We start from the raw sequence: 22,444 nt of genomic DNA, 5'->3' as shown, positions 1-22,444 counted from the left end.
ACTTTAACATTCAGCCACATGTTACTAAACTACTGTAGCAGAGTGGAGACGAAAGTGTTTATTCATCGTTTCAGACCCCAGACGACTCCCCTAGGAAGTACCCACATCTCCAGACATATCATCTTTTATTCATCGCCGTGGCAACTAATGAGCCCATCTCTGGGTTCAGACTAAAAGGAGTGTCTGTCTGCATTTTTTTTTGGTAACAAAATAAGAGACATTATTCCTGCTTGGGGTATATTTGGGTTGGTGTGTCTATGTTCTCAACACGCCCAGTATGTGCAACAAAGCTAATATTTTACAATTGAACCCACGCTTAAACCCTTCCAGCTACACACCTTGTAGCGGTGGCTGTACCTAACGTGATTTACTAATTCTGATTTGCTTCTGATTTGTTTATGCACAGATAATGTTCATGGGAGATGCACGACAATCAATACAAACAGTGTTTATTTGACAAGCACAAGGACATACTGTAGCTCAGGAGGCGCAGATGGAACCCGAGCAGCAGCGACTGTAATAACATTATTCCCCATATCTCTCTCTCTCTCTCTCTCTCTTTCCCATGGAGTGGAGGAGACTGTCAGCTCATATAAACATTCAGAGCCAGGCTAGAGAGGAGAGAAGTGAGCGGCAATGCATGCCCTGTTCCACACTTTATTAACCATTTTCATTTTTCATTTTCCAATCTCTTTAGCATCCTGTTCTGCCATCCCTCGCTTTCTGAAAGGCCTAATGTGATTGTTTCCTATCTCCACATGTCTGCTAAGTAATGGAGCTGTCTTAGAATTATCCTGTGGTGCAAGAGAAAGGCATTTCTTTTTTTAAATGCAGCATTACTTATAGTTATTTAAACTGCACTTCAGCTAGATGTGATAGACCTTGACAGAGTTGGTGTCTGCTAATTATATATATATATATATATATATATATATATATATATATATATATATATCTATAAAGTATGTGTCTTTATTTGCAAGGAAAAAGCTCTCCAATGAGTGAATTTTCAGTACAGATGTGAGGGATCATAACGGAGCAGATATGACTCTTTCTAAGCCTTCTAATCCACTGAAGACAGTTATCTAAAGGTTTAGGGCTGGCTCAGTAGGAAATTAAATGACCTCCCCCCTCGTCAGGTCTTTGCTTCAAAGTATGAAGTAAGACAGAATGAGGGAGTAAAGAAAACGAGGAGGATTTAAATAAAAAAAAATAATAATATAAATCAGGGATCCAAAGGAACAGAGAAAATGTTTAAAGAGGAATTCTGGGGATGGCCACTGCAATGTCCCACATTTGAATCCAGCCAAGTACCTTCGTTGCATCATTCCCCATCACTCACTCTGTTTGATTTCTAAAATGCATTCAACAGCAAAGAAAATACTTAAAATGTGATTTCTGTTTAACTTGGAGTGTGGGAAAGGGGGATTTGGCTGTCCTTCATTGGCCTACAATAAAGTGTCACACTGTGCACTAAGATTAGATATAATATATGGGGTCAGTGTTTTTGCAAAATAGTTTTTAAAAAAGCATTACAGCACAGTCCTCACACTTCAGCTGACTTCCAATCAGTGCCCCCCGCCTCCTCTCTTCAGTGCAGGGAAATGAAATCAGCAGTATTGCTGATGGGGATGACTCATCACAGTGACATCATAAAAGCATCAGCCAATCAGAGCTCGTCTTGGCTCTGACTGATCAATTACAGAAGCCGACCGGGAGGATGTTTGAAGAGTGGCTGACCAAGGCCAAATCAAGGACGATGGCAACAGTTATTGAAAGCATAGCTGGCTGCATGGATAATACTGTGTGTTGATGGATACATGTCGTTTGGCTGTAGAATATATTTAACTGGCCATCAGATGCTGCTTCTGCCAACACTAAACAGACACAGCGTCGGGTTGGCTCTAGGATTCTGCCTCTAAAAATGAGAGTTTATTCTGCAAATTGTCTTTAATGTAATTTACAATGAATGTATCATTCTGCTCTGAGAGAAGATGATGTTTGCATTTCTGTACTTAAAAATTGTCTAGTGCAACCTAAAGCAGAGACGACATGATATGTGTGTGTGTGTGTGTGTGTGTGTGTGTGTGTGTGTGTGTGTGTGTGTGTGTGTGTGTGTGTGTGTGTGTGTGTGTGTGTGTGTGTGTAAATTAAAATCATTGAGAGTTCCAAGCTCACAGGTCAAAGGTTGGATGCAGTCAAGGGACTTATCATTTATTGGCAGATTCGATCCATCAATCAGATTGGCAGGCACTCACTCGCTCACCAGCTCAGACTGAGGGGGCGGAGTAACTGAAACTGCTTCATGACCACTGATGCGATTACTTCCTCCAAGGGCACAGCGGAGAGAGGCAGTATTAGCCTATTACATTCTCCCAAAATACCTCTCTATCCTAATCAAACATTTGGCTCTAGCATGTTCATTTGCTACTCACAAATTCTTTGGAGCAAGAAATAATATGTAAATGCTAAAACAGATCCTGGCTCTAGCATCCATGTTCATTCTCATCTTTGCTGACACTAGGTTTTTGTGTGTATGTGTGTGTGTGTGTGTGTGTGTGTGTGTGTGTGTGTGTTTTGTGTGTGTGTGTGTGTGTGTCCTCTCCGTGGTAACCTTTGAGGAGCACCAGACGTCATAGATCACTGGTTTTCTCCAGTAAAGTGTAAAGGAGGAAGGGTAAGAGAATAAAGGCAGTGATGTTGTGATGGAGGCATTTTGTCTAATACTCTGGATGAGAAAAAGCCAGACTCTGGGGGATGAGTTTCTTCGCTGGATGACTGCCTCTGGGGTTACGAGGCAGGCAATATTGTCCCTTATCAATCCTCTCAAATGGCAGATTTGATTTCTCGTCAAGATTTTTGATGGATCTGGATTGCTCGAAGAATAGATTAGCCCACTTCCTGTGTGGCTGTATTGAGGTCATAGTATGGAACTATTGGCCAATAAAGAGTGAGTCCAAAGAATGTTTGTAGGATTGTACATTCATATGGTATTATGCATCATATTAATAGTAAAAGAAAATTCCTTAATATTAAGTAGCTCACAATTTTTAAATTTTTTTTTTTTTTATCAATTTTCAGTCAATTTCCGAAAGACAACTGTTGAAAAAATTTGCCCGATGCAATAGCCAGCAGGAGGAGATAGCGGGATGGCGTACTGACCGACTTGGAGGACTCTAAGGATCCAGAGGAGAGCGTGTCCCGACTGCTGCGGCTCTTGGAGCTGAGATGCGGCGAAGATGACGGCGAGTCATCGATGTACGGCAGGATGTCGTGGTGCCTCCGCTGCTCCTCTGCACGGTCTGCATCGTAACCGTACGTGGGAGGGGTCCCGGTGAAATGACCATCTGTGACAGGGAAGAGAAAAAGAACCTTAAGTACCTTTTACACATCTAACTTTCTTTTCGACCACTTTTAATGTAGATATCAAGACATCTTTTGCAAATCAATACTAATTTAATATCTTTTACGAAACCCAACTTAAGTAAGCTTCAGTCTAACCACAGATCCATTAATGTTACCTGTGCCTTTACAATGCACACTGGGTAGATTCATACATTTACTGGTTGGCCTCATACTCACACAAGGTTGTCATGCATCGCAGAGTTAATTTTCCAACACTAATTAATGCGGTTTTAGAAACTGGGGCACACAAAATGAGTTCCCCCCCGCATCTTTTTTTCGTGCACTCATACAAAAACATAAAGCTCGGAGAGGAAGAACTTGAAGAGGCTGACTAGAAACTGGGTCAAGGTTCAAATAATTTGAACACTGAGTGCATCTCTGGGGAAATTTTCAGCAACTTCCCTCTGACCTGCTTCTGAGGTGGGTGCTATCAGTTTCTCTGTAGGAAAATAACAGCTCAGCCAGCACAAAGTGGTTTTGCGTACGATTTTGTGTGCTGCCCTCTACAAGGAGAGGTGGGAGAGAAAGAACTCAAAACAAGATGGATGCAAACAGAATACAATTTGATTACAACCAACTTGTTTTACAGCGTCACACTCAGTAAGGGTGATGCATTCCATTTAAGGTCAAGTTGTGTACAGTGTGAGTACAGTCAGCGGTTCGGGGAATGTGGTGTGTGCAACAGCTGAGGGGAAGCCATCATGCATCTTTGATGCCAGAGAAGAAGACCTTTTGCTCATCTCCTCCCACTCCTACATTCAACAGAACCACACTTCTCAGTGAGCTGGCCCGGGCCTCCTCTGTGCTGACTCAGACTAATAACATGCCAAGGCACTTTCTAGAGTCAGACTCTCAAACCAGTTCATGCCATTTATAAGCATTCTGTAGCTTCAGAACACATTCAGCTGACATCTACTTCAGTACTGATCCTTTTCTGTGCCTCTACAATTTCTCTTTCATTGTGTTGTCTGAATTTTTGGCTTACACCAACACATACACGGACATATGCTCTTAAAGTCATAGGTCATAGCGCGACGAAAAACAAGAGAGAAACTGATGGAAAGAACAATGCAAGAGTGTTCAGGGCCCGTCTGACCTTCAGCCCACCCACCGCTCGCTTCGCGTACTTGCTGCTGCCTGTGGGCGGGTGCTGCCCACTGCGCCTGCTTCGACCAACAGCATCCTGCCAGGCAAAGACCAACATAGAGGCTCTGTGTGTGTGTGTGTGTGTGTGTTTGCAAACTCTCTTCCCACAATGCCAAACCTTGCGAACCAAACTGAGTAGTTACTACACATTCTTCATTCATTTTTAGTCTTAAGTATGTGCCGCTGCTGTTATTTTGCAACCCCCTGCACATATTCTGTTATTTATATATTTCATAATTTCCAGACTTCCGCTTAATATGTTTTTATGTTCATTGCTATGACTATACAAATCACAACATGTAAATAGGAACATGTTGGCGTTATTTTGTCACTTTTGTCACAATTCGGAGCAGTAGGCTAGTTGGAACCAGTTACCTGCAGGATCTGTGCTGGGCTAAGCTAATGCTGGAACCGTCAGACAGCGTTACAGCATGCACAGAGATGAGAAGGGTATGTATCAACTTGTCTTACTCTTACGGTGAATAAGCTAAATTCCCAACAAGTTGGCGTGTTCCTTTAACATTCAGAAACAACATGCCAACAAAAAGACACTGCACATTTTTAGGTCTGATTCACTGCTCGTCTAAAAATACAGGGTATGGATGTGAAAAACACCAAGTGGGAAATGAGTGAGTGGTATCCTGGCATGTTTTTCTGTTTTACATTTCCCAAACCACCTCTGTGGGTTCATGTTAGTTCCATAACATCTCTAGCTGACAAATTTCTTCTTCACCCTTCTTCATCTCACACTAAGGTTGGTTGTGTGTGTGTGTGTGTGTGTGTGTGTGTGTGTGTGTGTGTGTGTGTGTGTGTGTGTGTGTGTGTGTGTGTGTGTGTGTGTGTGTGTGTGTGTGTGTGTCCCTCTTGGTTAAAATTGGACACAGCCACAGACCAAAAACCACAGTCATGAATAATAATGATAAACTGTAGATAAAATATTTGAAATGCCATATGAATCACCGCAACCCTGACTCTGACTAAACAGTGTGTTTTCTGGAGAATGTCTCTTTACAGGCTTTTTACAAATAAAACAAGTTTTCTTTTATAACAAATTAAGGATTCATAAAGGAATTATATATAGAGAGATCAAAACGGTTGAGGCGATTACTAGTCTGCCAAATACAGTGTTCATGTATACTTTCAAACCAGCAGTTTCCAGTGGGGGAGGGACTGAGCTTTACAAGTCTGTTAATGGGTCACTATAGCCTGTGGTCGTCAAACACTAGACTTCAGACCGTCCACGTCTGACCTCATCTCGGCCCAGACACTGCTTCTAACTCCGCCTTGAGTCAGTTTCTATGCCCCTGCATCTCTACACATATATCTAACTGCCTTTTTCTTTATTGTTTGCTGTCTCTACTCTCTATCCTTCTTGTGAACAGATTGCTTGTGTTTCTGCTGATTTCTGGCCTCCACAGCTGGCCTCTTCATCCTCATGCAGCTCACAGATCAGCATCTTCCTCTTCCTGATCTGAGCTGCCTCACTTTCCCCTCCTCTCTTGTTTCCCAAACGATTCCCCCCTCAGGAAAATAATAACCTGCAAATATGACAGAAAAGCTAACACACACACACACACACACACACACACACACACACACACACACACACACACACACACTCCTGTAAAAAAAAATGTTTAAATGGAAACAGTGTTTGGGAGGGGAACAGGTCTTTTTCCTGCTGCAGGTGGAAAACTACAAGCACTCTGGGAACAGCTGGTGCCATGGCAACACACAGATCTTTCCAAAACAATATCACAGACAGGGCAGGGGTATCAGGGTGTCATGTGACACTGATCTGTTGACGGGACATCCTATATAATAGAAGACTTGGGGCTTCAAATACTGTACATGGGAGCTGTTTGCAACTTTTAAATCATTAGAATTTCTGTATGCTGTGTGTGCGTGTGACACACTATCAATAATTTTTTAATGGAGCTTGATACACTTTGTAAAGAATGGATTGTGCATCTAGTTGTGACTTTTGTGTGCAACTCACCAAGTAACTGAGAAGACTAGGGCTTGGTATGGGACCGATACATTTCGGTACAGACCGAAATGTGCCTGGAGTATTGAAACCTTACCAAAAAAGTGGTACTGAATATTGAATTACATTCATAATGTTGTTTACTTATATTAGATCAGATTGTTGTTTCTTTTGTTAAATTTCTTTTGGGAATTGACTTGCTTTCCAGAGAAGATTGATATTGATATTACTTTCAAGTCAATATTGTCTGTATGCAAAATATGGAACTGGACCCAGAAGATGATTGGCTTAGCTTAGCATAAAGACTGGAAGCAGGGGGAAACAGCTGGCCTGGCTCTGCTCAAATGGAAGAAGAAATCAGCCTACTAGCACTTCTAACTTCCATCCATCCATCCATCTTCGTCAGCTTATCCGGTATCGGGTCGCGGGGGGAGCAGCTCCAGCAGGGGACCCCAAACTTCCCTTTCCCGAGCAACATTAACCAGCTCCGACTGGGGGATCCCGAGGCGTTCCCAGGCCAGGTTGGAGATATAATCCCTCCACCTAGTCCTGGGTCTTCCCGAGGCCTCCTCCCAGCTGGGCGTGCCTGAACACCTCCCTAGGGAGGCGCCCAGGGGCATCCTTACCAGATGCCCGAACCACCTCAACTGGCTCCTTTCGACGCCGGGGAGCAGCGGCTCTACTCCGAGCTCCTCACGGATGACTGAGCTCCTCACCTTATCTCTAAGGGAGACGCCAGCCACCCTCCTGAGGAAACCCATTTTGGCCGCTTGTACCCTGGATCTCGTTCTTTCGGTCATGACCCAGCCTTCATGACCATAGGTGAGGGTAGGAAGGAAAACTGACCGGTAGATCGAGAGCTTTGCCTTCTGGCTCAGCTCTCTTTTCGTCACAACGGTGCGATAAATTGAATGTAATACCGCACCCGCTGCGCCGATTCTCCGACCAATCCGCTCCATTGTCCCCTCACTCGCGAACAAAACCCCAAGGTACTTGAACTCCTTCACTTGGGGTAAGGACTCATTCCTTACCTGGAGTAGGCACTCCATCGGTTTCCTGCTGAGAACCATGGCCTCAGATTTAGAGGTGCTGATCCTCATCCCCACTGCTTCACACTCGGCTGCAAACCGATCTAGTGAGTGCTGAAGGTCACAGGCCGATGATGCCATCAGGACCACATCATCTGCAAAGAGCAGTGATGAGATCCCCAGCCCACCAAACTGCAACCCCTCTCCACCCCGACTACGCCTTGATATCCTGTCCATAAATATTACAAACAGGATTGGTGACAAAGCGCAGCCCTGGCGGAGGCCAACCCTCACCTGAAACGAGTCCGACTTACTGCCGAGAACCTGGACACAGCTCTCACTTTGGTTGCACAGAGATTGGATGGCCCTGAGAAGACACCCCTCACCCCATACTCCCGCAGCACCTCCCACAGTATCTCCCGGGGGACCCGGTCATACGCCTTTTCCAGATCCACAAAACACATGTAGATGTAGTTGGGCATACTCCCAGGCTCCCTCCAGGATCCTTGCGAGAGTAAAGATCTGGTCCGTTGTTCCACGACCAGGACGGAATCCGCATTGTTCCTCCTCAACCTGAGGTTCGACTATCGGCCAAACCCTCCTTTCCAGCACCTTGGAGTAGACTTTACCAGGGAGGCTGAGAAGTGTGATACCCCTGTAATTGGCACACACCCTCTGGTCTGCCACTCCTTTGGCACCGTCCCAGACTTCCACGCAATGTTGAAGAGGCGTGTCAACCAGGACAGCCCCTCCACACCCAGAGCCTTGAGCATTTCTGGACGGATCTCATCAATCCCCGGGGCTTTGCCACTGTGGAGTTGTTTGACTACATCAGTGACCTCCGCCTGGGAAATTGACAATGATCCCCCATCATCCTCCAGCTCTGCCTTTAACATAGAGGGCATATTAGTCGGATTCAGGAGTTCCTCAAAGTGCTCCTTCCACCGCTCTATTACCTCCTCAGTTGAGGTCAACAGTGTCCCATCCTTACTGTACACAGCTTGGATGGTTCACCACTTCCCCCTCCTGAGGTGGCGAACAGTTTTCCAGAAGCACCTTGGTGCCGACCGAAAGTCTTTCTCCATGTCTTCTCCAAACATCTCCCACACCCGCTGCTTTGCCTCTTTCACGGCAGAGGCTGCAGCCCTTCGGTACCCTGCAACCGCCTCCGGAATCCTCTGGGATAACATATCCCGGAAAGACTCCTTCTTCAGTCGGACGGCTTCCCTGACCACCGGTGTCCACCACGGTGTTCGTTTGTTACCGCCCCTTGAGGCACCTAAGACCCTAAGACCACAGCTCCTCGCCGCAGCTTCAGCAAGGGAAACTTTGAACATTGTCCACTCGGGTTCAATGCCCCCAGCCTCCACAGGGATGCACGAAAAGCTCCGCCGGAGGTGTGAGTTGAAAGTCTGTCGGACAGGGGCCTCCTCCAGACGTTCCCAATTTACCCGCACTACCCGTTTGGGCTTACCAGGTCTGTCCAGAGTCTTCCCCCACCCCCTGACCCAACTCACCACCAGATGGTGATCAGTTGACAGCTCCGCCCCTCTCTTCACCCGAGTGTCCAAAACACACAGCCTCAGATCAGATGAAACGATTATAAAATCGATCATTGACCTTTGGCCTAGGGTGCTCTGGTACCAAGTACACTTATGAGCATCCCTATGTTCGAACATGGTGTTTGTTATAGACAATCCATGACTAGCACAGAAGTCCAACAACAAACAACCACTCTGGTTTAGATCAGGGAGGCCGTTCCTCCCAATCACGCCTCTCCATGTGTCTCCATCATTGCCCACGTGCGCGTTGAAGTCCCCCAGCAGAACAATGGAGTCCCCCACTGGAGCCCCATGCAGGACTCCATTCAAGGTCTCCAAGAAGGCCGAATACTCCGAACTCCTGTTTGGTGCATATGCACAAACAACAGTCAGAGTTTTCCCCCACACAACACGCAGGCATAGGGAGGCGAACCTCTCGTCCACCGGGGTAAACTCCAACGTAGCGGCGCTCAGCCGGGGGCTTGTGAGTATCCCCACACCCGCCCGGTGCCTCACACCCTGGGCAACTCCGGAGAAGAAAAGAGTCCAACCCCTATCCAGGAGTATGGTTCCAGAACCGAGACTATGCGTAGAGGTAAGCCCCACCAGATCTAACCGGTAGCGCTCCACCTCCCGCACCAGTTCCGGCTCCTTCCCCCACAGAGAGGTGACGTTCCACGTCCCCAGAGCCAGCGTCTGCTGCCCGGGTCTGGTCCGTCGAGGCCCCTGACCTTCACTGCCACCCGTGTAGCAGCGCACCCGACCCCAGCGGTTCCTCCCACAGGTGGTGGGCCCATGGGCTGGAGAGATGGGAGCCACATAGCTTTTTCGTGGCAAACCCGGCCACCAGGCGCTCGCCGACGAGCCCGCCATCTGGGCCTGGCTCCAGACGGGGGCCCCGGGCTTCCTCCGGGCAGGGTCACTCCATCTCTACCTCGTTTATTCATTGTGGTTTTTGAACCATTCTAACTTAAACTCACCATTTAACATGTTAAACCACAACTTGGCACTTCTTTTTACACTTCTGTTTTTGTACAGATCACTGTTCTTGCTCTAATGTTAGTGCTAAAGTGCAAGAGCTCTAAAAAAAGATGAATGACCTGACCCTCTATTTGCCTCGCTCATTCTCACAAATACAAGGAATTAAGAGGCTTGTCTGAGTTTAATTGTAATAAAGAGTGCACCGGCCGAAAGACAAAGGAAACAATTGTTGCCTAAAGCCCTGCAATGCTCTGTCTGGTGCTGGCGGAAAGGAGGGGAGAAAGAAAAAACAACAAGGAAACGAGCCACTGTTAAGACAGAAATAATTATGATGAAACCATGATAAAAAAAAAAAGGAATTTTATAAAAAAGAAAAAAAGCGAAAGACAAAGACAATGGGACAGACTGAGAGCCATGAAATTGGAGAGAGAGAGCGAGTGACTCTCACAGGAGGCATAAGATATCCTCGATAGTGAGAGCCGCCTCTCCAACCCCCCATCACGCTTTCCACTCAGCATGGCCGTCATAAATTTGCCCCGGCTGCTGACGCCTTTATAGAAAGAGGCCTGCCATCCTAACACTACCGATATAACCCCACCTCTGGCTCTTACACACACACACACACACACACACACACACACACACACACACACACACATTACAAATACATTCACACACTTACCATAAAGCGCCACCAAGCCCCATAGGACCCTAATGTTGCGCTACAACACTCAGAGTTCTCGCTCTTAATCCTGCTATTTGATGAGAGAGGAGAATGTAATCAGAGATCGAATGGTGTGTTTTAATGGCTTCCTCCGGCCCCCCTCCACCCTAAATCTGATTCATATACAGTGTGCTGGATTTGGGAGGGTTAAGCTTATTGAAGAGGCCACGTCTGGATACTGGAGATAAATAAGATGAACCCCTGTCCCACTAATAATGTTGCACTTTCCATTACTGCCCCTAAAAAATGGTGTAAAATACATATGCAGTACTGTACTGTAAACTATGACGGAAAATGAAGTGGGGTGAGAGTTTTTGCTAGGAGAGAAATGAGAAAGAAGAGAGAAAGCACCCCTTCCCATGAGTTCCTACCTCCCCTTAAATATCCAATTTAGAGGCAATTTAACTCAGAAGAGAGGGGGCTGGTAGACAAGGGAAAGTGGAAAGCTGTGGAAAATTAAAGTGAAGGCTCAGCTACAGCATCGCTGGGGGGGACAGACATGCCGTCAAATGAACTTCCACACAGCGTTTCACTCATAATCCTCCCGCGACTGCACGGGCACTTGACAGCAGTTAATTTGATAAATGTCACTATCTTGTCATTAGAGGGCAGACGTTGCAGAGTGTCATACATCGAACATGTGAATCTGTTCTCGAAGTCCTCAATATCTGCAAGTTAGGCATGAAAATGTGGAGGTGTGGCTCCTTTCACCTACTCAGAAGATGCAACACTTTAGAGAGGAATGCCTTGCTTTCACTTGAGGTCACAGCGGGCACTTTGCATCCCTCATAGAAACCATTCAGTGTAACTAGATTGGGACTCTCACAAGATAAAGATGAATCCTAAAGACATTCTTCAAAGAATTGCTGTAAAATATATATGACTGTCATGGAATCCATGTAATGAGCAAAGTGTGTATTTGGCTACACAAATCACCATCCCTGCCGAGACAATGTGTCCCTGAAAGCTTGTTTTATTTTATGAATTTATTTTTATATTTCTATCGCTCCTTACCAAAGGACGACACATTCCCTATACGAAGGCAGCAACTTTCCTCATCTCGTTTTTCAATTGCAGTCAATTTATCATGAAAACTATTTCAACCAGCAACCACAGCCGCCTGACGTCTATCTGCTGGTGAATTCATTGTTCCCGCTTCCTGGAATTATAAACATTACTCGAGTTGAGAAATCATAATAAACCAATTTGTTTCCAGGAGGTAATCTCTTTGCCTCAGCGTTGATAATCTCTGTGGAAACAACTCAGTAGCAGACCGTTTCAGTTATAAGGCTGGGACGATCGCCAAGTCCGAGACGCTGCTCCTTTAAAAAAAAAGACAGCGCCCCCTGCAGTGAGGTAATCGTCCCTTTGTCTCAGGGTGGAGGGATGAGAGGCAGAACAGGGATGAAAGAAAAAGACTACATAGGAAAGGGCATGGCCTGAAATCACACCACTGGAGGAAGAGAGATGAGCAGAGGAATGAGGATATTTGTGTGTGCATGCAGAGTGTATGCATGCAGAGGTGCTGTGTTTATAGTGTGGCTCACATTACCATTTGTGTTATGATCTTACACATTAAACTATGTTTAAATGTGTGTGTGTGTGTGTGTGTGTGTGTGTGTGTGTGTGTGTGTGTGTGTGTGTGTGTTTTGGTTTCTTTAACTACTCATGGGGACAGGCGTCTGCCTAAGTGTCATGTCATAAATATCAGCCACTGGGAACGAAACAATGTCAGATACAACAGCCAGGCTGCATCCATTGATGAGTTAGATTCACCCGCAGCATTGCCTGTGGCTGCAGTATGCTGCTTACTGTGATCTAAAAGAACAACTTTTTTGCATGTCTTTCATGGCAGTCGTCAAAGGAGCATCAGCAAATTTATAGTCAAACTTCACTAAACCTTAAAGCTGGGGTAGGCAGTTTTTTTTGAGTGTCATTTGGCCAAACATTCCATAATAACCTTTCAGCATATTGTAATCCAAGTGGTCTGAGAGAAAACTAGACTTCTGCACCTCCTCTTGGCTCTGTTTTCAGGCTTTAGAAAATCTAGCCTGTGATGGGAGACATTGGCCAATCGCAGGTCATTTCAGGGAGAGAGAATACTCCTATTGGCTGTTCTACAAATGTAGATGCCCATGCATGTCCTTTCAGATGGTGAAAGCCTGATTCAATGTCTGAAAATCCTGCAGAAAAATTTGCTATTCCAGCATTGGCAACAACAGCCTACACTGCAAAGCAATCTGAAACAAAGGAAGACAGACTTATCAAGAGACAGTCTGACAACAAACAAAATAAAACACATGTCAATATTGGTTAAGCGATTCAGAGATGGAGAGAAATGTTGCTATTTTAGCCTTCTGCTAACCGTACACAAGGCTGTGGCTAATTGAAGTTCATGTTTATATAGCTAGCTGGCTTTACAGGTCCACAAGTTTACAAAGAAAACATATAGAATTTCAGCTATATAAGGACATAAGGACGTCACAATGGTGACAATTGAAATGAATGACTAGTACTGTACAGGTCACTGTATAAAGCGTGTGCATATGCCCATGCTCATCTGGTACAACTGAAAATGAGTTTGTCCGACCAACAATCCAAAGCCCAAAGTTATTAAATGATAAAGAGAGTGTTTGGTATCAATTCTGTATTTCATCAGTATCAGCCCTATAGAGTTTACAGGAGTTTGCTGCCAGGGGATACTGAATCACGGTCATAAGTCGGTTGTAAAATATGTAGACAAACAGTGAGACAAGGATTAGAACAGAAAAAAATTATTTGATAGAGGAAGACAGATGAAAGAAACAGTGAGAGGAAGACAAACATTGGCAGGCAGGCAAAAAATGAGACAATTGCAAAAATAAACATAATTACAGTAGAACTAAAGACATGGACACAAAGATAATTACACAACCAATCGTACACACGGCCACATGTCACATCTTGTATATTGTGTCAGATTCCCTCGGTGCTGTGTGTATTAACGCTTCTCTCCCTCTCTCTGTTTTGGTCTACATCTTTTCTATTCTCTCTCTCCTTCCTGCCGCCGCTTCCTTTGATCACACAAGACTTTCAAGGAAAGCGCTCTTCTGTCTCAGTGGACACATGCTCAACCACACACACACACACCCATTACTCTACCCTCATCCTGCCAGACAAACCTTTGATTCTACAAGCGCCTGTCGTGTCTTCTCTGTCAACTGCTAAAGTCATTAGGAAAGAGACTCATTACCCCAACCCATGAAGCATTATGGGGGAAATAAGCGTTCAAATTGCTGCAAAATCACACAGAGACTCTGATTAATAATGCAGCATGCTAAATTACCAGCTCCGCTCTGGAACATGGACGGCGCTCATTAGACTGCAGTTTCTACAGGCAAAGATGGTAATGTGTGATGAAAAATAGAAGATGCTTGGCTTTTAGGTTGTTAAGTCAGCAAATGGTAGACTATGGGTATTTAGCGTAGAGGGTCTTTAGTGGTATTTACGGTATGTGTAATGTCTTGAAGGTAAGAACAATAATAACACATTCCTATCTGCACTCTGCTCTTTCCTTTCACATTGCACAAAGGCTTTCTTTCTCTAACTTTCTTCTTCTAAATACTACCTTTCCTCAGCATCCCTTCGTGCGTCTCTCTGCTTTCCTCTCATTTCCCTTCCACGTTGGCCTTCGCAGGAGCCAGTCTGCGATCTCACTGCGGCGATAAATCTCGAGGGCAGACCTCAGCCCTCTGACACTCTCTTTAATGCATGATGAGCACCGCAGCCATTGCGTGTGTTTCAGTGTGGGCGGAGAGCAGCCTCATTAATTTATCCACACTGAAGCTGGCATTTAAACCTCCATTGCTATCTGCAAACAGTCTGTTGCCTATCCTAAGTAATGTGTGGGTTTTAAACGCTCTAATGTGCCCGATAAAATTAGAATGAATGGGACTGACAGGTATGCTATTTCTTTATCTTTGCAATAGTTGTTGAACTTGGTTTAAAGATGCAAACACAGACCAAGGTGTGACTAAAACAGTTTATCATGACTGAATTCAAGATGTGGTTTGGAGACTAAAAATCGTACTATTGTGAAGCAAGATAAAATATCACAATGACAACTCCTCACATCTGGTAAATGCTTTAAAAAAAAAAAAGTGTGACTAAACTATTTAAATGGTGGCTAAAACTGACCAGAAAACAGTCATTGGGCTCTCACTGCCTACATAACTCAGTGGTAAAAGTTTGATATGTGACATCAAACCGTTTGACAAGTATAATGTTTATTGTGTTCAGTTTAATGTGTAAGCATGCTAACAATTGCTAATTAACACTAAATACAAAGTACAGCTGAGGCTTATGGGTATCCCAAATGTCCTCATTGTGGCACTCGTGAAAAAGTTAGAGGGTGATCAAAGCCATCAGGAATCATCTTCTGGGACCATAGATATATGTACACAATTTCATTAAAATCCATTCAGTAGTTGGTCTGGACCAAAGTGGCGAACAGATCGACTGACCAATATTGCCATCTACAGAGCCATGCCGCTATGTGGCTACTAAAAAGACAACATATGAATATCTGACATAACAACATACCACACAATCACAGGTGTTAAGTGCTTTCATGTGTTTTGTTGCTGGAGGGTGGAGGCACTCAAGGCCCCAAGCAGAGCAAAGGTTGGAGGTTAGAGGTTAACGCAGTGAAGGAGTGGGAACAAAGGTCACATGGGTTTTGTGTTACTGTGTGTTCCTATGTGTGTGGGTTTGTGTGTCCATGTATGCCTTGAGAAGGGGAGCTCAAATCTCATTAACAAACAGTATTACTACTTCAATCAATACAATCAATAGCTAGGTAATAAATCATACCTCCCCTTAAAAACACAGGCATGTCTTGAAATCATAAAAGCATCTCCACTCAACTGGACCAAAGTGGCTTTGACTGACCAACATCAGTTACAAAATGATATAGAAATAAATATAAATACACAACTAAATCTATATCGGTCTGTATCAGTTTTTAAGTCTGAAAAGAGTGTTAAAATGTTGCTGGGGAGGTATTATGACACACAACATGATGTGAAGAGGGAGGGTCTGTGGGCTGGGCATGATTTGTTTTCCATAAGTGCTTCCTGACAGCCAAACTGAAAGTCAGTTACTTTTTGTCCAGCTGACAACTATTTTTATAATAGTAGTCTTTAATTTTAAATGCACTACATTTCCTAAATCTCATCTCTCTCTATTGCGCTCACCCTAAAAGGTGACATCAGGTGACTATTCTCCATATTTCATTTGGCTTTGTTTTAGCTGATTACAGAGAAGAATGACAATGACATTTTGCTCCTGTTTCATTTCATCCAGTCTGACAGAGCCTCATGATGTGAAACCAGAAGTAAAACGTACTGAGTTTCACGTCACTGTCTTACATGTGCTTGAAGATTTGGCACTTTAAAGTTATCACTGATGAGGGATATTGAGTGGAATCCATTTGGATCTGATAGGAGGCAATGCTGACAGTTGGCAAAGACGAATGAATAATCTGTGACACAATATTCCACAAATAAAAAGGTAAATTATCTGTCTGACAGTCTGATGTTTAACAGGGGTCTAATTACTATTGACATGTCTTTTCAGTTTATTTGTACCACATCATTTTTAGTTCCACACATATCTAATACTACTATTACTCCTATTATTACAACTACTACGGAGCATGCTATCCACTTCTATTTGGTCTCTTAGGTTACTCAGAAAATGGACCGCATGTGATACAAACAACTTAAGGACGAGCAGTTGGCAGTGGTGGAAATTTAGCACATTTATTTGTGCACTGTACAATTTCCAATTACTTTTAATTGTATTTAAGTATTGTCAACTGGGATTGGCTCCTGCCCCCGATAGCCCTCAAGGATAAACTGGTATAGTTGATGGATGGATTATAGTTTTCCTTAGTGCATAAATAATTAAAATCCTCTGTTCTCTTCTGTAAAATTAGTACTTTTACTTTTGGTACCTTATATACATTTTTAAGCTAATATGTACTGTTACTTGAGCAAAATTTGGAATGCATGACTGTTGTATTTCTACACTGTGGTAATGCTACTTTTACTGAAGTGAAAGATCTTCTTCCACCACTGGTGGTTGGTTTCACCATGAAACGACAGACTAACACCAAGTCATTACAATGCTTTGTTAGTTTGTTAACTGTGGTGGTTTCATGTACCCATGCGTAACACTTTTTTGTGTGCAGTAGTTGTGAGTTTTATGGTTATGGGATTATGGTATATATACTGTTTAGGTGGTGCAGAGCTGCATAATGGAAATACAGTCTGGCAACAAATCAGACGCAAAACTAGCATCAGCCAGCCGGTAGGTGTGACTTCCACAAGCTTGGTGATTGTCTAAATGTAAAGCCATCATGTCAATGTAATAATCACTTATTTAAGTTTTGAGGAGTGTGCTACCACAGCATGTGGAGTTTCAGATTTGTGTAAATGAACCAATGCTGCTTTCTCTCCAGTGTAGGACTAAGCTATAAAATCCTTGAAGTAATGAAGGAAAGGGCGAAATGGCTCATATGTTCTTCCAACCATGCTGCTTGAAACCGCATTTAATCATTTTATGTGTTTCATACAGCATGTCGATATTCAATGAGTGTGTGTTCGTGGCTTAATTTCATCTCTAAGGCACATCACATCATCAACATTACAATCCCCCGAGTCCTGTTACGCAGGTAATGTTGTACTCCTGCTACAGCTGAGATTGTCTCTAAGATACCAAATCAAACCCTCAGTACTTCTGCAAAACCTTTCTGCCAAACAACTGAGTGCCTCTTTATAATATACTGCAGTTAGCTTCATATAGCCTATACAACTGGCATTCAAAGCAATTTTAATATCTAAATATTACATCCAATAATTATTATGGCAAGTATGACAGGGGGCAGCTACATACAAATTCTGCTATATGTTGATGATTGGATGCTAATTTGCTAATTTGAGAAACACCAGGATTTCATCAGAAAACAGTGAAATAGTAGTTGAACACTTCTTTAGTGTATTTCCTGTCAAACCAGGATGTTGCATTTGTTGGTTGGGATCATTCAAAACTGTTAAGCAATAGGTTATTAGTTAGGTAGTTTAATGGTAGGGGTGGGATTGTTCCAAACGTGGTGATCATTTCATTGTTTGGGTTATTTTTTACAGGTACCCATTAAAGATAAAGATATACACAAAATTTGTACTTCTTGGCATTCATTTTTCATTAGGTGAATGACATCAGCTAACAAGCTGAAAAGGTTGTTTCTAATTTAACTGTACAAACTACCGAATATCCAATGACCCCCCCATACCGCTTTGGAAGTGCAACACTAACACTTTGAGGCATTAGGAAAATCATCAATCACTAATATATGCCCGGTCAAACCTGAAAAGGCTACACTCAGTTTACCTTAACCCTGTCCCCTCTCCCACAGCTCCTGACTCAGACATTACAGCCTGCAGCGGCGCTTATCATCGGCACACAGCAGAAAGAGCACAAAAGGCCCCAATCTGCCTAATCTCTGGTCAAACACAAGCCGCAGCATCATCGCTGCTCAGGGCAATAAACTGCTGCTTTATGCTGGAGCAGTTCAGGGGACACGCGTTAGGACTTTGCTAAACGGACCATAGAGATTTGCCAAAGCACTACGCCAGGGGAACTGTTGCCTTGGTTACCACAGCCAACAGGAAGAGCATTTCATTTCTGATTAGGTAACCTGTCAAGATGCAGAGGAGGCTTTTATTCAAGCTACTTATGAAATATAACCAGAAGGAATTAAGTATCCCAAGTGAATATTTAATAAATGGTTATTATTTTGTTAAAATTCGGTAAGTGTGCAAACAGTGAACCCCCCCAAAAGACTAATGTTTGGCTCATGGTTCCTTATGCACACATGGATCTAACCTGCATCTGCCCATCTTATCTTTTGTTGTTCGACATCCACCTCAGGTGCTCTTTAAAGAAATAAATTCTGTGGCCGGGTTGGCTGACTGGGTAGAGCAGGCGCACATATACTGAGATGCAGGGTTCGAGTCCGACCTGTGACGATTTCCTGCATGTCTTCCCCCTCTCTCTCCCCTTTCTCACCTAGCTGTCCTATCGATTAAAGGCGGAAAAGCCCAAAAAAGAATCATTCACTCAAGGGAGTACTCTAAAGCATGCTACCTTCGAAATATAGAACAGGAAAATTGTAAAATTGAAAAAGATTGCATTCCACAAGGTAAACTGTCATTTTAGCATCCTCTTAATTTATTTCGAACCTGATCCGATGGTTACCATGGAATTTGTGTGGTCTCTATCTTTTCTTCCATAATTTTCTCCCCCCCTCTCCTTCAGCCTTTTTTTATACTGGCACTGGCTCAGTCGGACTGTCTGCCAGTTTCAAGCGTCCCAGCATCAATTACCTGAACCCAGCACTCACATATTCCCATAATGGCTCTAAAACCTACACACACACGCGCGCGCACACATACACTTACAACATACATGTCTCGCCCCTGCACAACGTCTGATCATACACTCATGAGATACTAGAACGTATTCACACTTTCAAAAACCTAGACTCTCAGCCTTTCTCTGTTCATGTGTACGCACACGCAAATTTTCACAAAATGAGGACACTGAATAATTAGGGAGATGAAAAAAAGAGTCACAGCCTACACAGACAGTCATTTCAATTATCTCTATTCAGCTGGCTGTCTGGCTGCTGTCGCTTGAAGGTTATGGGCTCAGCTCACCACAGTCTCCTCTGGGACTTAGTCATGAGGAACCAGTTTGCTATTTGATTCCCCTCCACACAGGAGGCCATGCTAGATCTCATCACTTTGCTGTGTCTCCATCCCACCTTTCCCGCTATATGTGACGGCTGTCTGGACCAGGCAAAAATAATTCATTCAAAGCATTCATCCACTGGTTTTATGAAGGATGGAGGATTGTAGACATATTCCACAGTGAACTTGTGATGTTAAGACCAACGATGGCCAGCAGCCAAGCCAACTGCATGGCATTTCTTGTCTCTTCACGGCTGCATTGCGATATGATAAACAGGGATGTTTGAATGAAGCAAACCCCTCTAAACCCCTCACTCCCACTCCTAAATCCTCCCAGGTATTTATTGGATGCATTCAGCCCAGGCCCGGTCTCCTTGGCAACAGAACCTAGCAGGGAGACACAGGAAGCTCTCAGTAGACCTGTGTATATGTGTGTGTGCTCTTTATTTGCTTCCCTGTGGAAACGCATGCTGGCACACTGTCCTCCATGTCTCTGCCGCAAGAACACAACTCATAGTAACCCAATGTCACACTGACACTTAACACCTACACATAAACACAAGCCAATATAGGAAATACTGTATGTTCAAAATGCAAAAACAAAAGCAAACACAAGTGCAAAGATAGATACTGTAGATACAACAAGATACACAAATGGCAAATGTATATGAATAAAAACATGTGGCTCTATATAGCAGGTACATACATATATGCATGGAATAGTGCAGTGTGTTATGTGATAAATGCATGTATACATCGAGCGCACACTCTATGGGAAAAAGCCCTGAAAAATGTTTAGTAGCATCTGTTCCCATTGATCCATTGGACCATTAACTGTCCACCCATCCATGTCATTCAAGAGATTTGTATTAGGGCTACACAATATGAGGAAATATCTAATTGCGATCATTTTGGACTGATATTGCGATTGCGAAATTATTCACAATATTGGAGGGAATGATAGATTTTTTTTTTATCATTATTCTCATTTTCATTGAAAAATATTAAAATACTTAGTGTGATTTTTGCGAGGATCAAGACTTTTCCTTTTGTCTGTAGGACATGATTTGTAGGCTGGGATGTCTTTGCAGCACCACAATACTTATTTCAGAATACTTCAACACATATTTTGCCTTTAACAAATATTGCTTAGTTTATGTGCAATTACCTGCTCAGTCTGAAATAGCAGTAAGTGAGTAAGAGAGGGCCCAACCTTTAGCCATGCGTAGAGTAGCTCTTGTTCTTGTTAGTCACTGTGGCATTTTCTGATAAACAAACCTCTCTGAAAAAATTATGTTTGAGTTCTTCATACACTTCCCTGTCTAAGACAGCGGGAGAGAGATATTGCCAGTGTTGAAAGGCTCGAAACTGGAGAAGAGTGTTGAAAGTTGAATTTATTTGAACTTTGTGTTGTGTGTTGCTTATACAGGAGAGAAAAGAACAAGTCTGGCCACCCCAAATGAAATGTTTCCATAGAAATCAGCAAAAGATTTACTTATAAAATCTGCCTTATCCTAAATTGTGAACACAACTTGAGAAGGAAAAAATGACAAGCACAACAAGGAACGCAGGTTAGTGAGAGAAAAACAGAGATGAGACAAGATAGGAGTCTCTCAGAAGCATTAACTACTTAGAGAGAGACGGTAAGGGGGGCAGTGTGAATTAGAGTCTTTCTTCTCTGGCGCCTCAAGGGAGGAATGATATATTCAATTTGGGTTAAAAGAATGCGTTTAGAAAGAAAACACTACAACAGCCCCTGAGTGCATGCAAGACACGCATTGGATGGCTAATGCTGTTTTCGTGTTTCTCTGCTGGATCATAATTGAGAGATTCATGAGTGGAGCTTTTACTGAGCCAGATCAAGGCTACAAGCTGTCAACGAAAACTACAAACATGGCCATGAGGGCAGCTGACTATCACTCAAAACTGACAAAAAAACTAAAAACACGTTCCCTCCTTGGGTTCATCTCGTTCTTTATTTCTTCATCTTTACCTCTGATTCTTTACTAACTCCACTCGCGTCTTTTACCTTTTCAATCACATCTCTCCGTTTCTCAGACCTCCTTCTCTTGTATCTCAAACTTTCTACTAATCATTTCATTGCTCTCCTCTGCCTCTCTTGCCCTTTTCATCTTTCCCCTCTTTTTCTCTGGGGTGATGACTGACTTAGAGGTGCCAGTTACATGGCTTGTGACGGTAACATTAGCCTGCCTATGTAACAAGACACAAGCAGGGGAGGGCATGGCACCGCAGGTTGTAGGTCTGCTCATATGTATGCACGGGTGTATGCCCACGGGTGTCATTTAACTTGAGTAGCCTACATTATGAGAGAGCAGTAGAGCAAATAAGTACTGTTAAAGCCTCAATTCCTACAGGCAATCAAAAAGCTAATATTGGTTTAGCTCGACTGTAAAAAATGAAAAATATCCAAGAATATGGATTGTAAACCGCAGCGACACATTTCTTTTTAAGACAGACTGATGAAAGAAATGATCATTGAGTTACAGAAGAAAGGAGGACCTCAGCTTTCTCCACAAATCATGACTTCAACACCTCAAGTCTGTCACTATATCCCAGGAAGCTCAATGAAAGTCTGCTACCGACCAAGTGAGGTAAAATACCAGTTTTGCTGCTGAGCTGAACTAAGAATACATACTGTACATCAGTGTATACAGTAAGGGGAAACATGATGAAAGCTCAGCAGTTCTTGCACTCATTCAGGCAAAGGCAGATTTCCCAGTGGAGTGTGGGTGTCCTCAAACTCTGTGGAAACGACCTCCTTTGGTGTGTGTGTGTGTGTGTGTGTGTGTGTGTGTGTGTGTGTGTGTGTGTGTGTGTGT

The 22,444-nt window shown here is 43.5% G+C and overlaps 1 protein-coding gene across 1 annotated transcript in view; it reads right to left on the bottom strand.

Moving 5' to 3' along the window:
- LOC114571110 (breakpoint cluster region protein) overlaps positions 1-22,444 on the bottom strand; it is an 83,453-nt gene that overhangs the window by 35,003 nt on the left and 26,006 nt on the right. Inside the window, exon 2 of the mRNA XM_028601916.1 lies at positions 3,163-3,347. Coding sequence (XP_028457717.1) covers positions 3,163-3,347 — 185 coding nt within the window. The remainder of the gene's footprint in view (positions 1-3,162; positions 3,348-22,444) is intronic.

The sequence above is a fragment of the Perca flavescens genome, chromosome 16 (assembly GCF_004354835.1).
Source record: "Perca flavescens isolate YP-PL-M2 chromosome 16, PFLA_1.0, whole genome shotgun sequence".
NCBI classification, from domain to species: Eukaryota; Metazoa; Chordata; class Actinopteri; order Perciformes; family Percidae; genus Perca; species Perca flavescens.
This window is presented reverse-complemented; position numbering and strand designations above follow the sequence as displayed.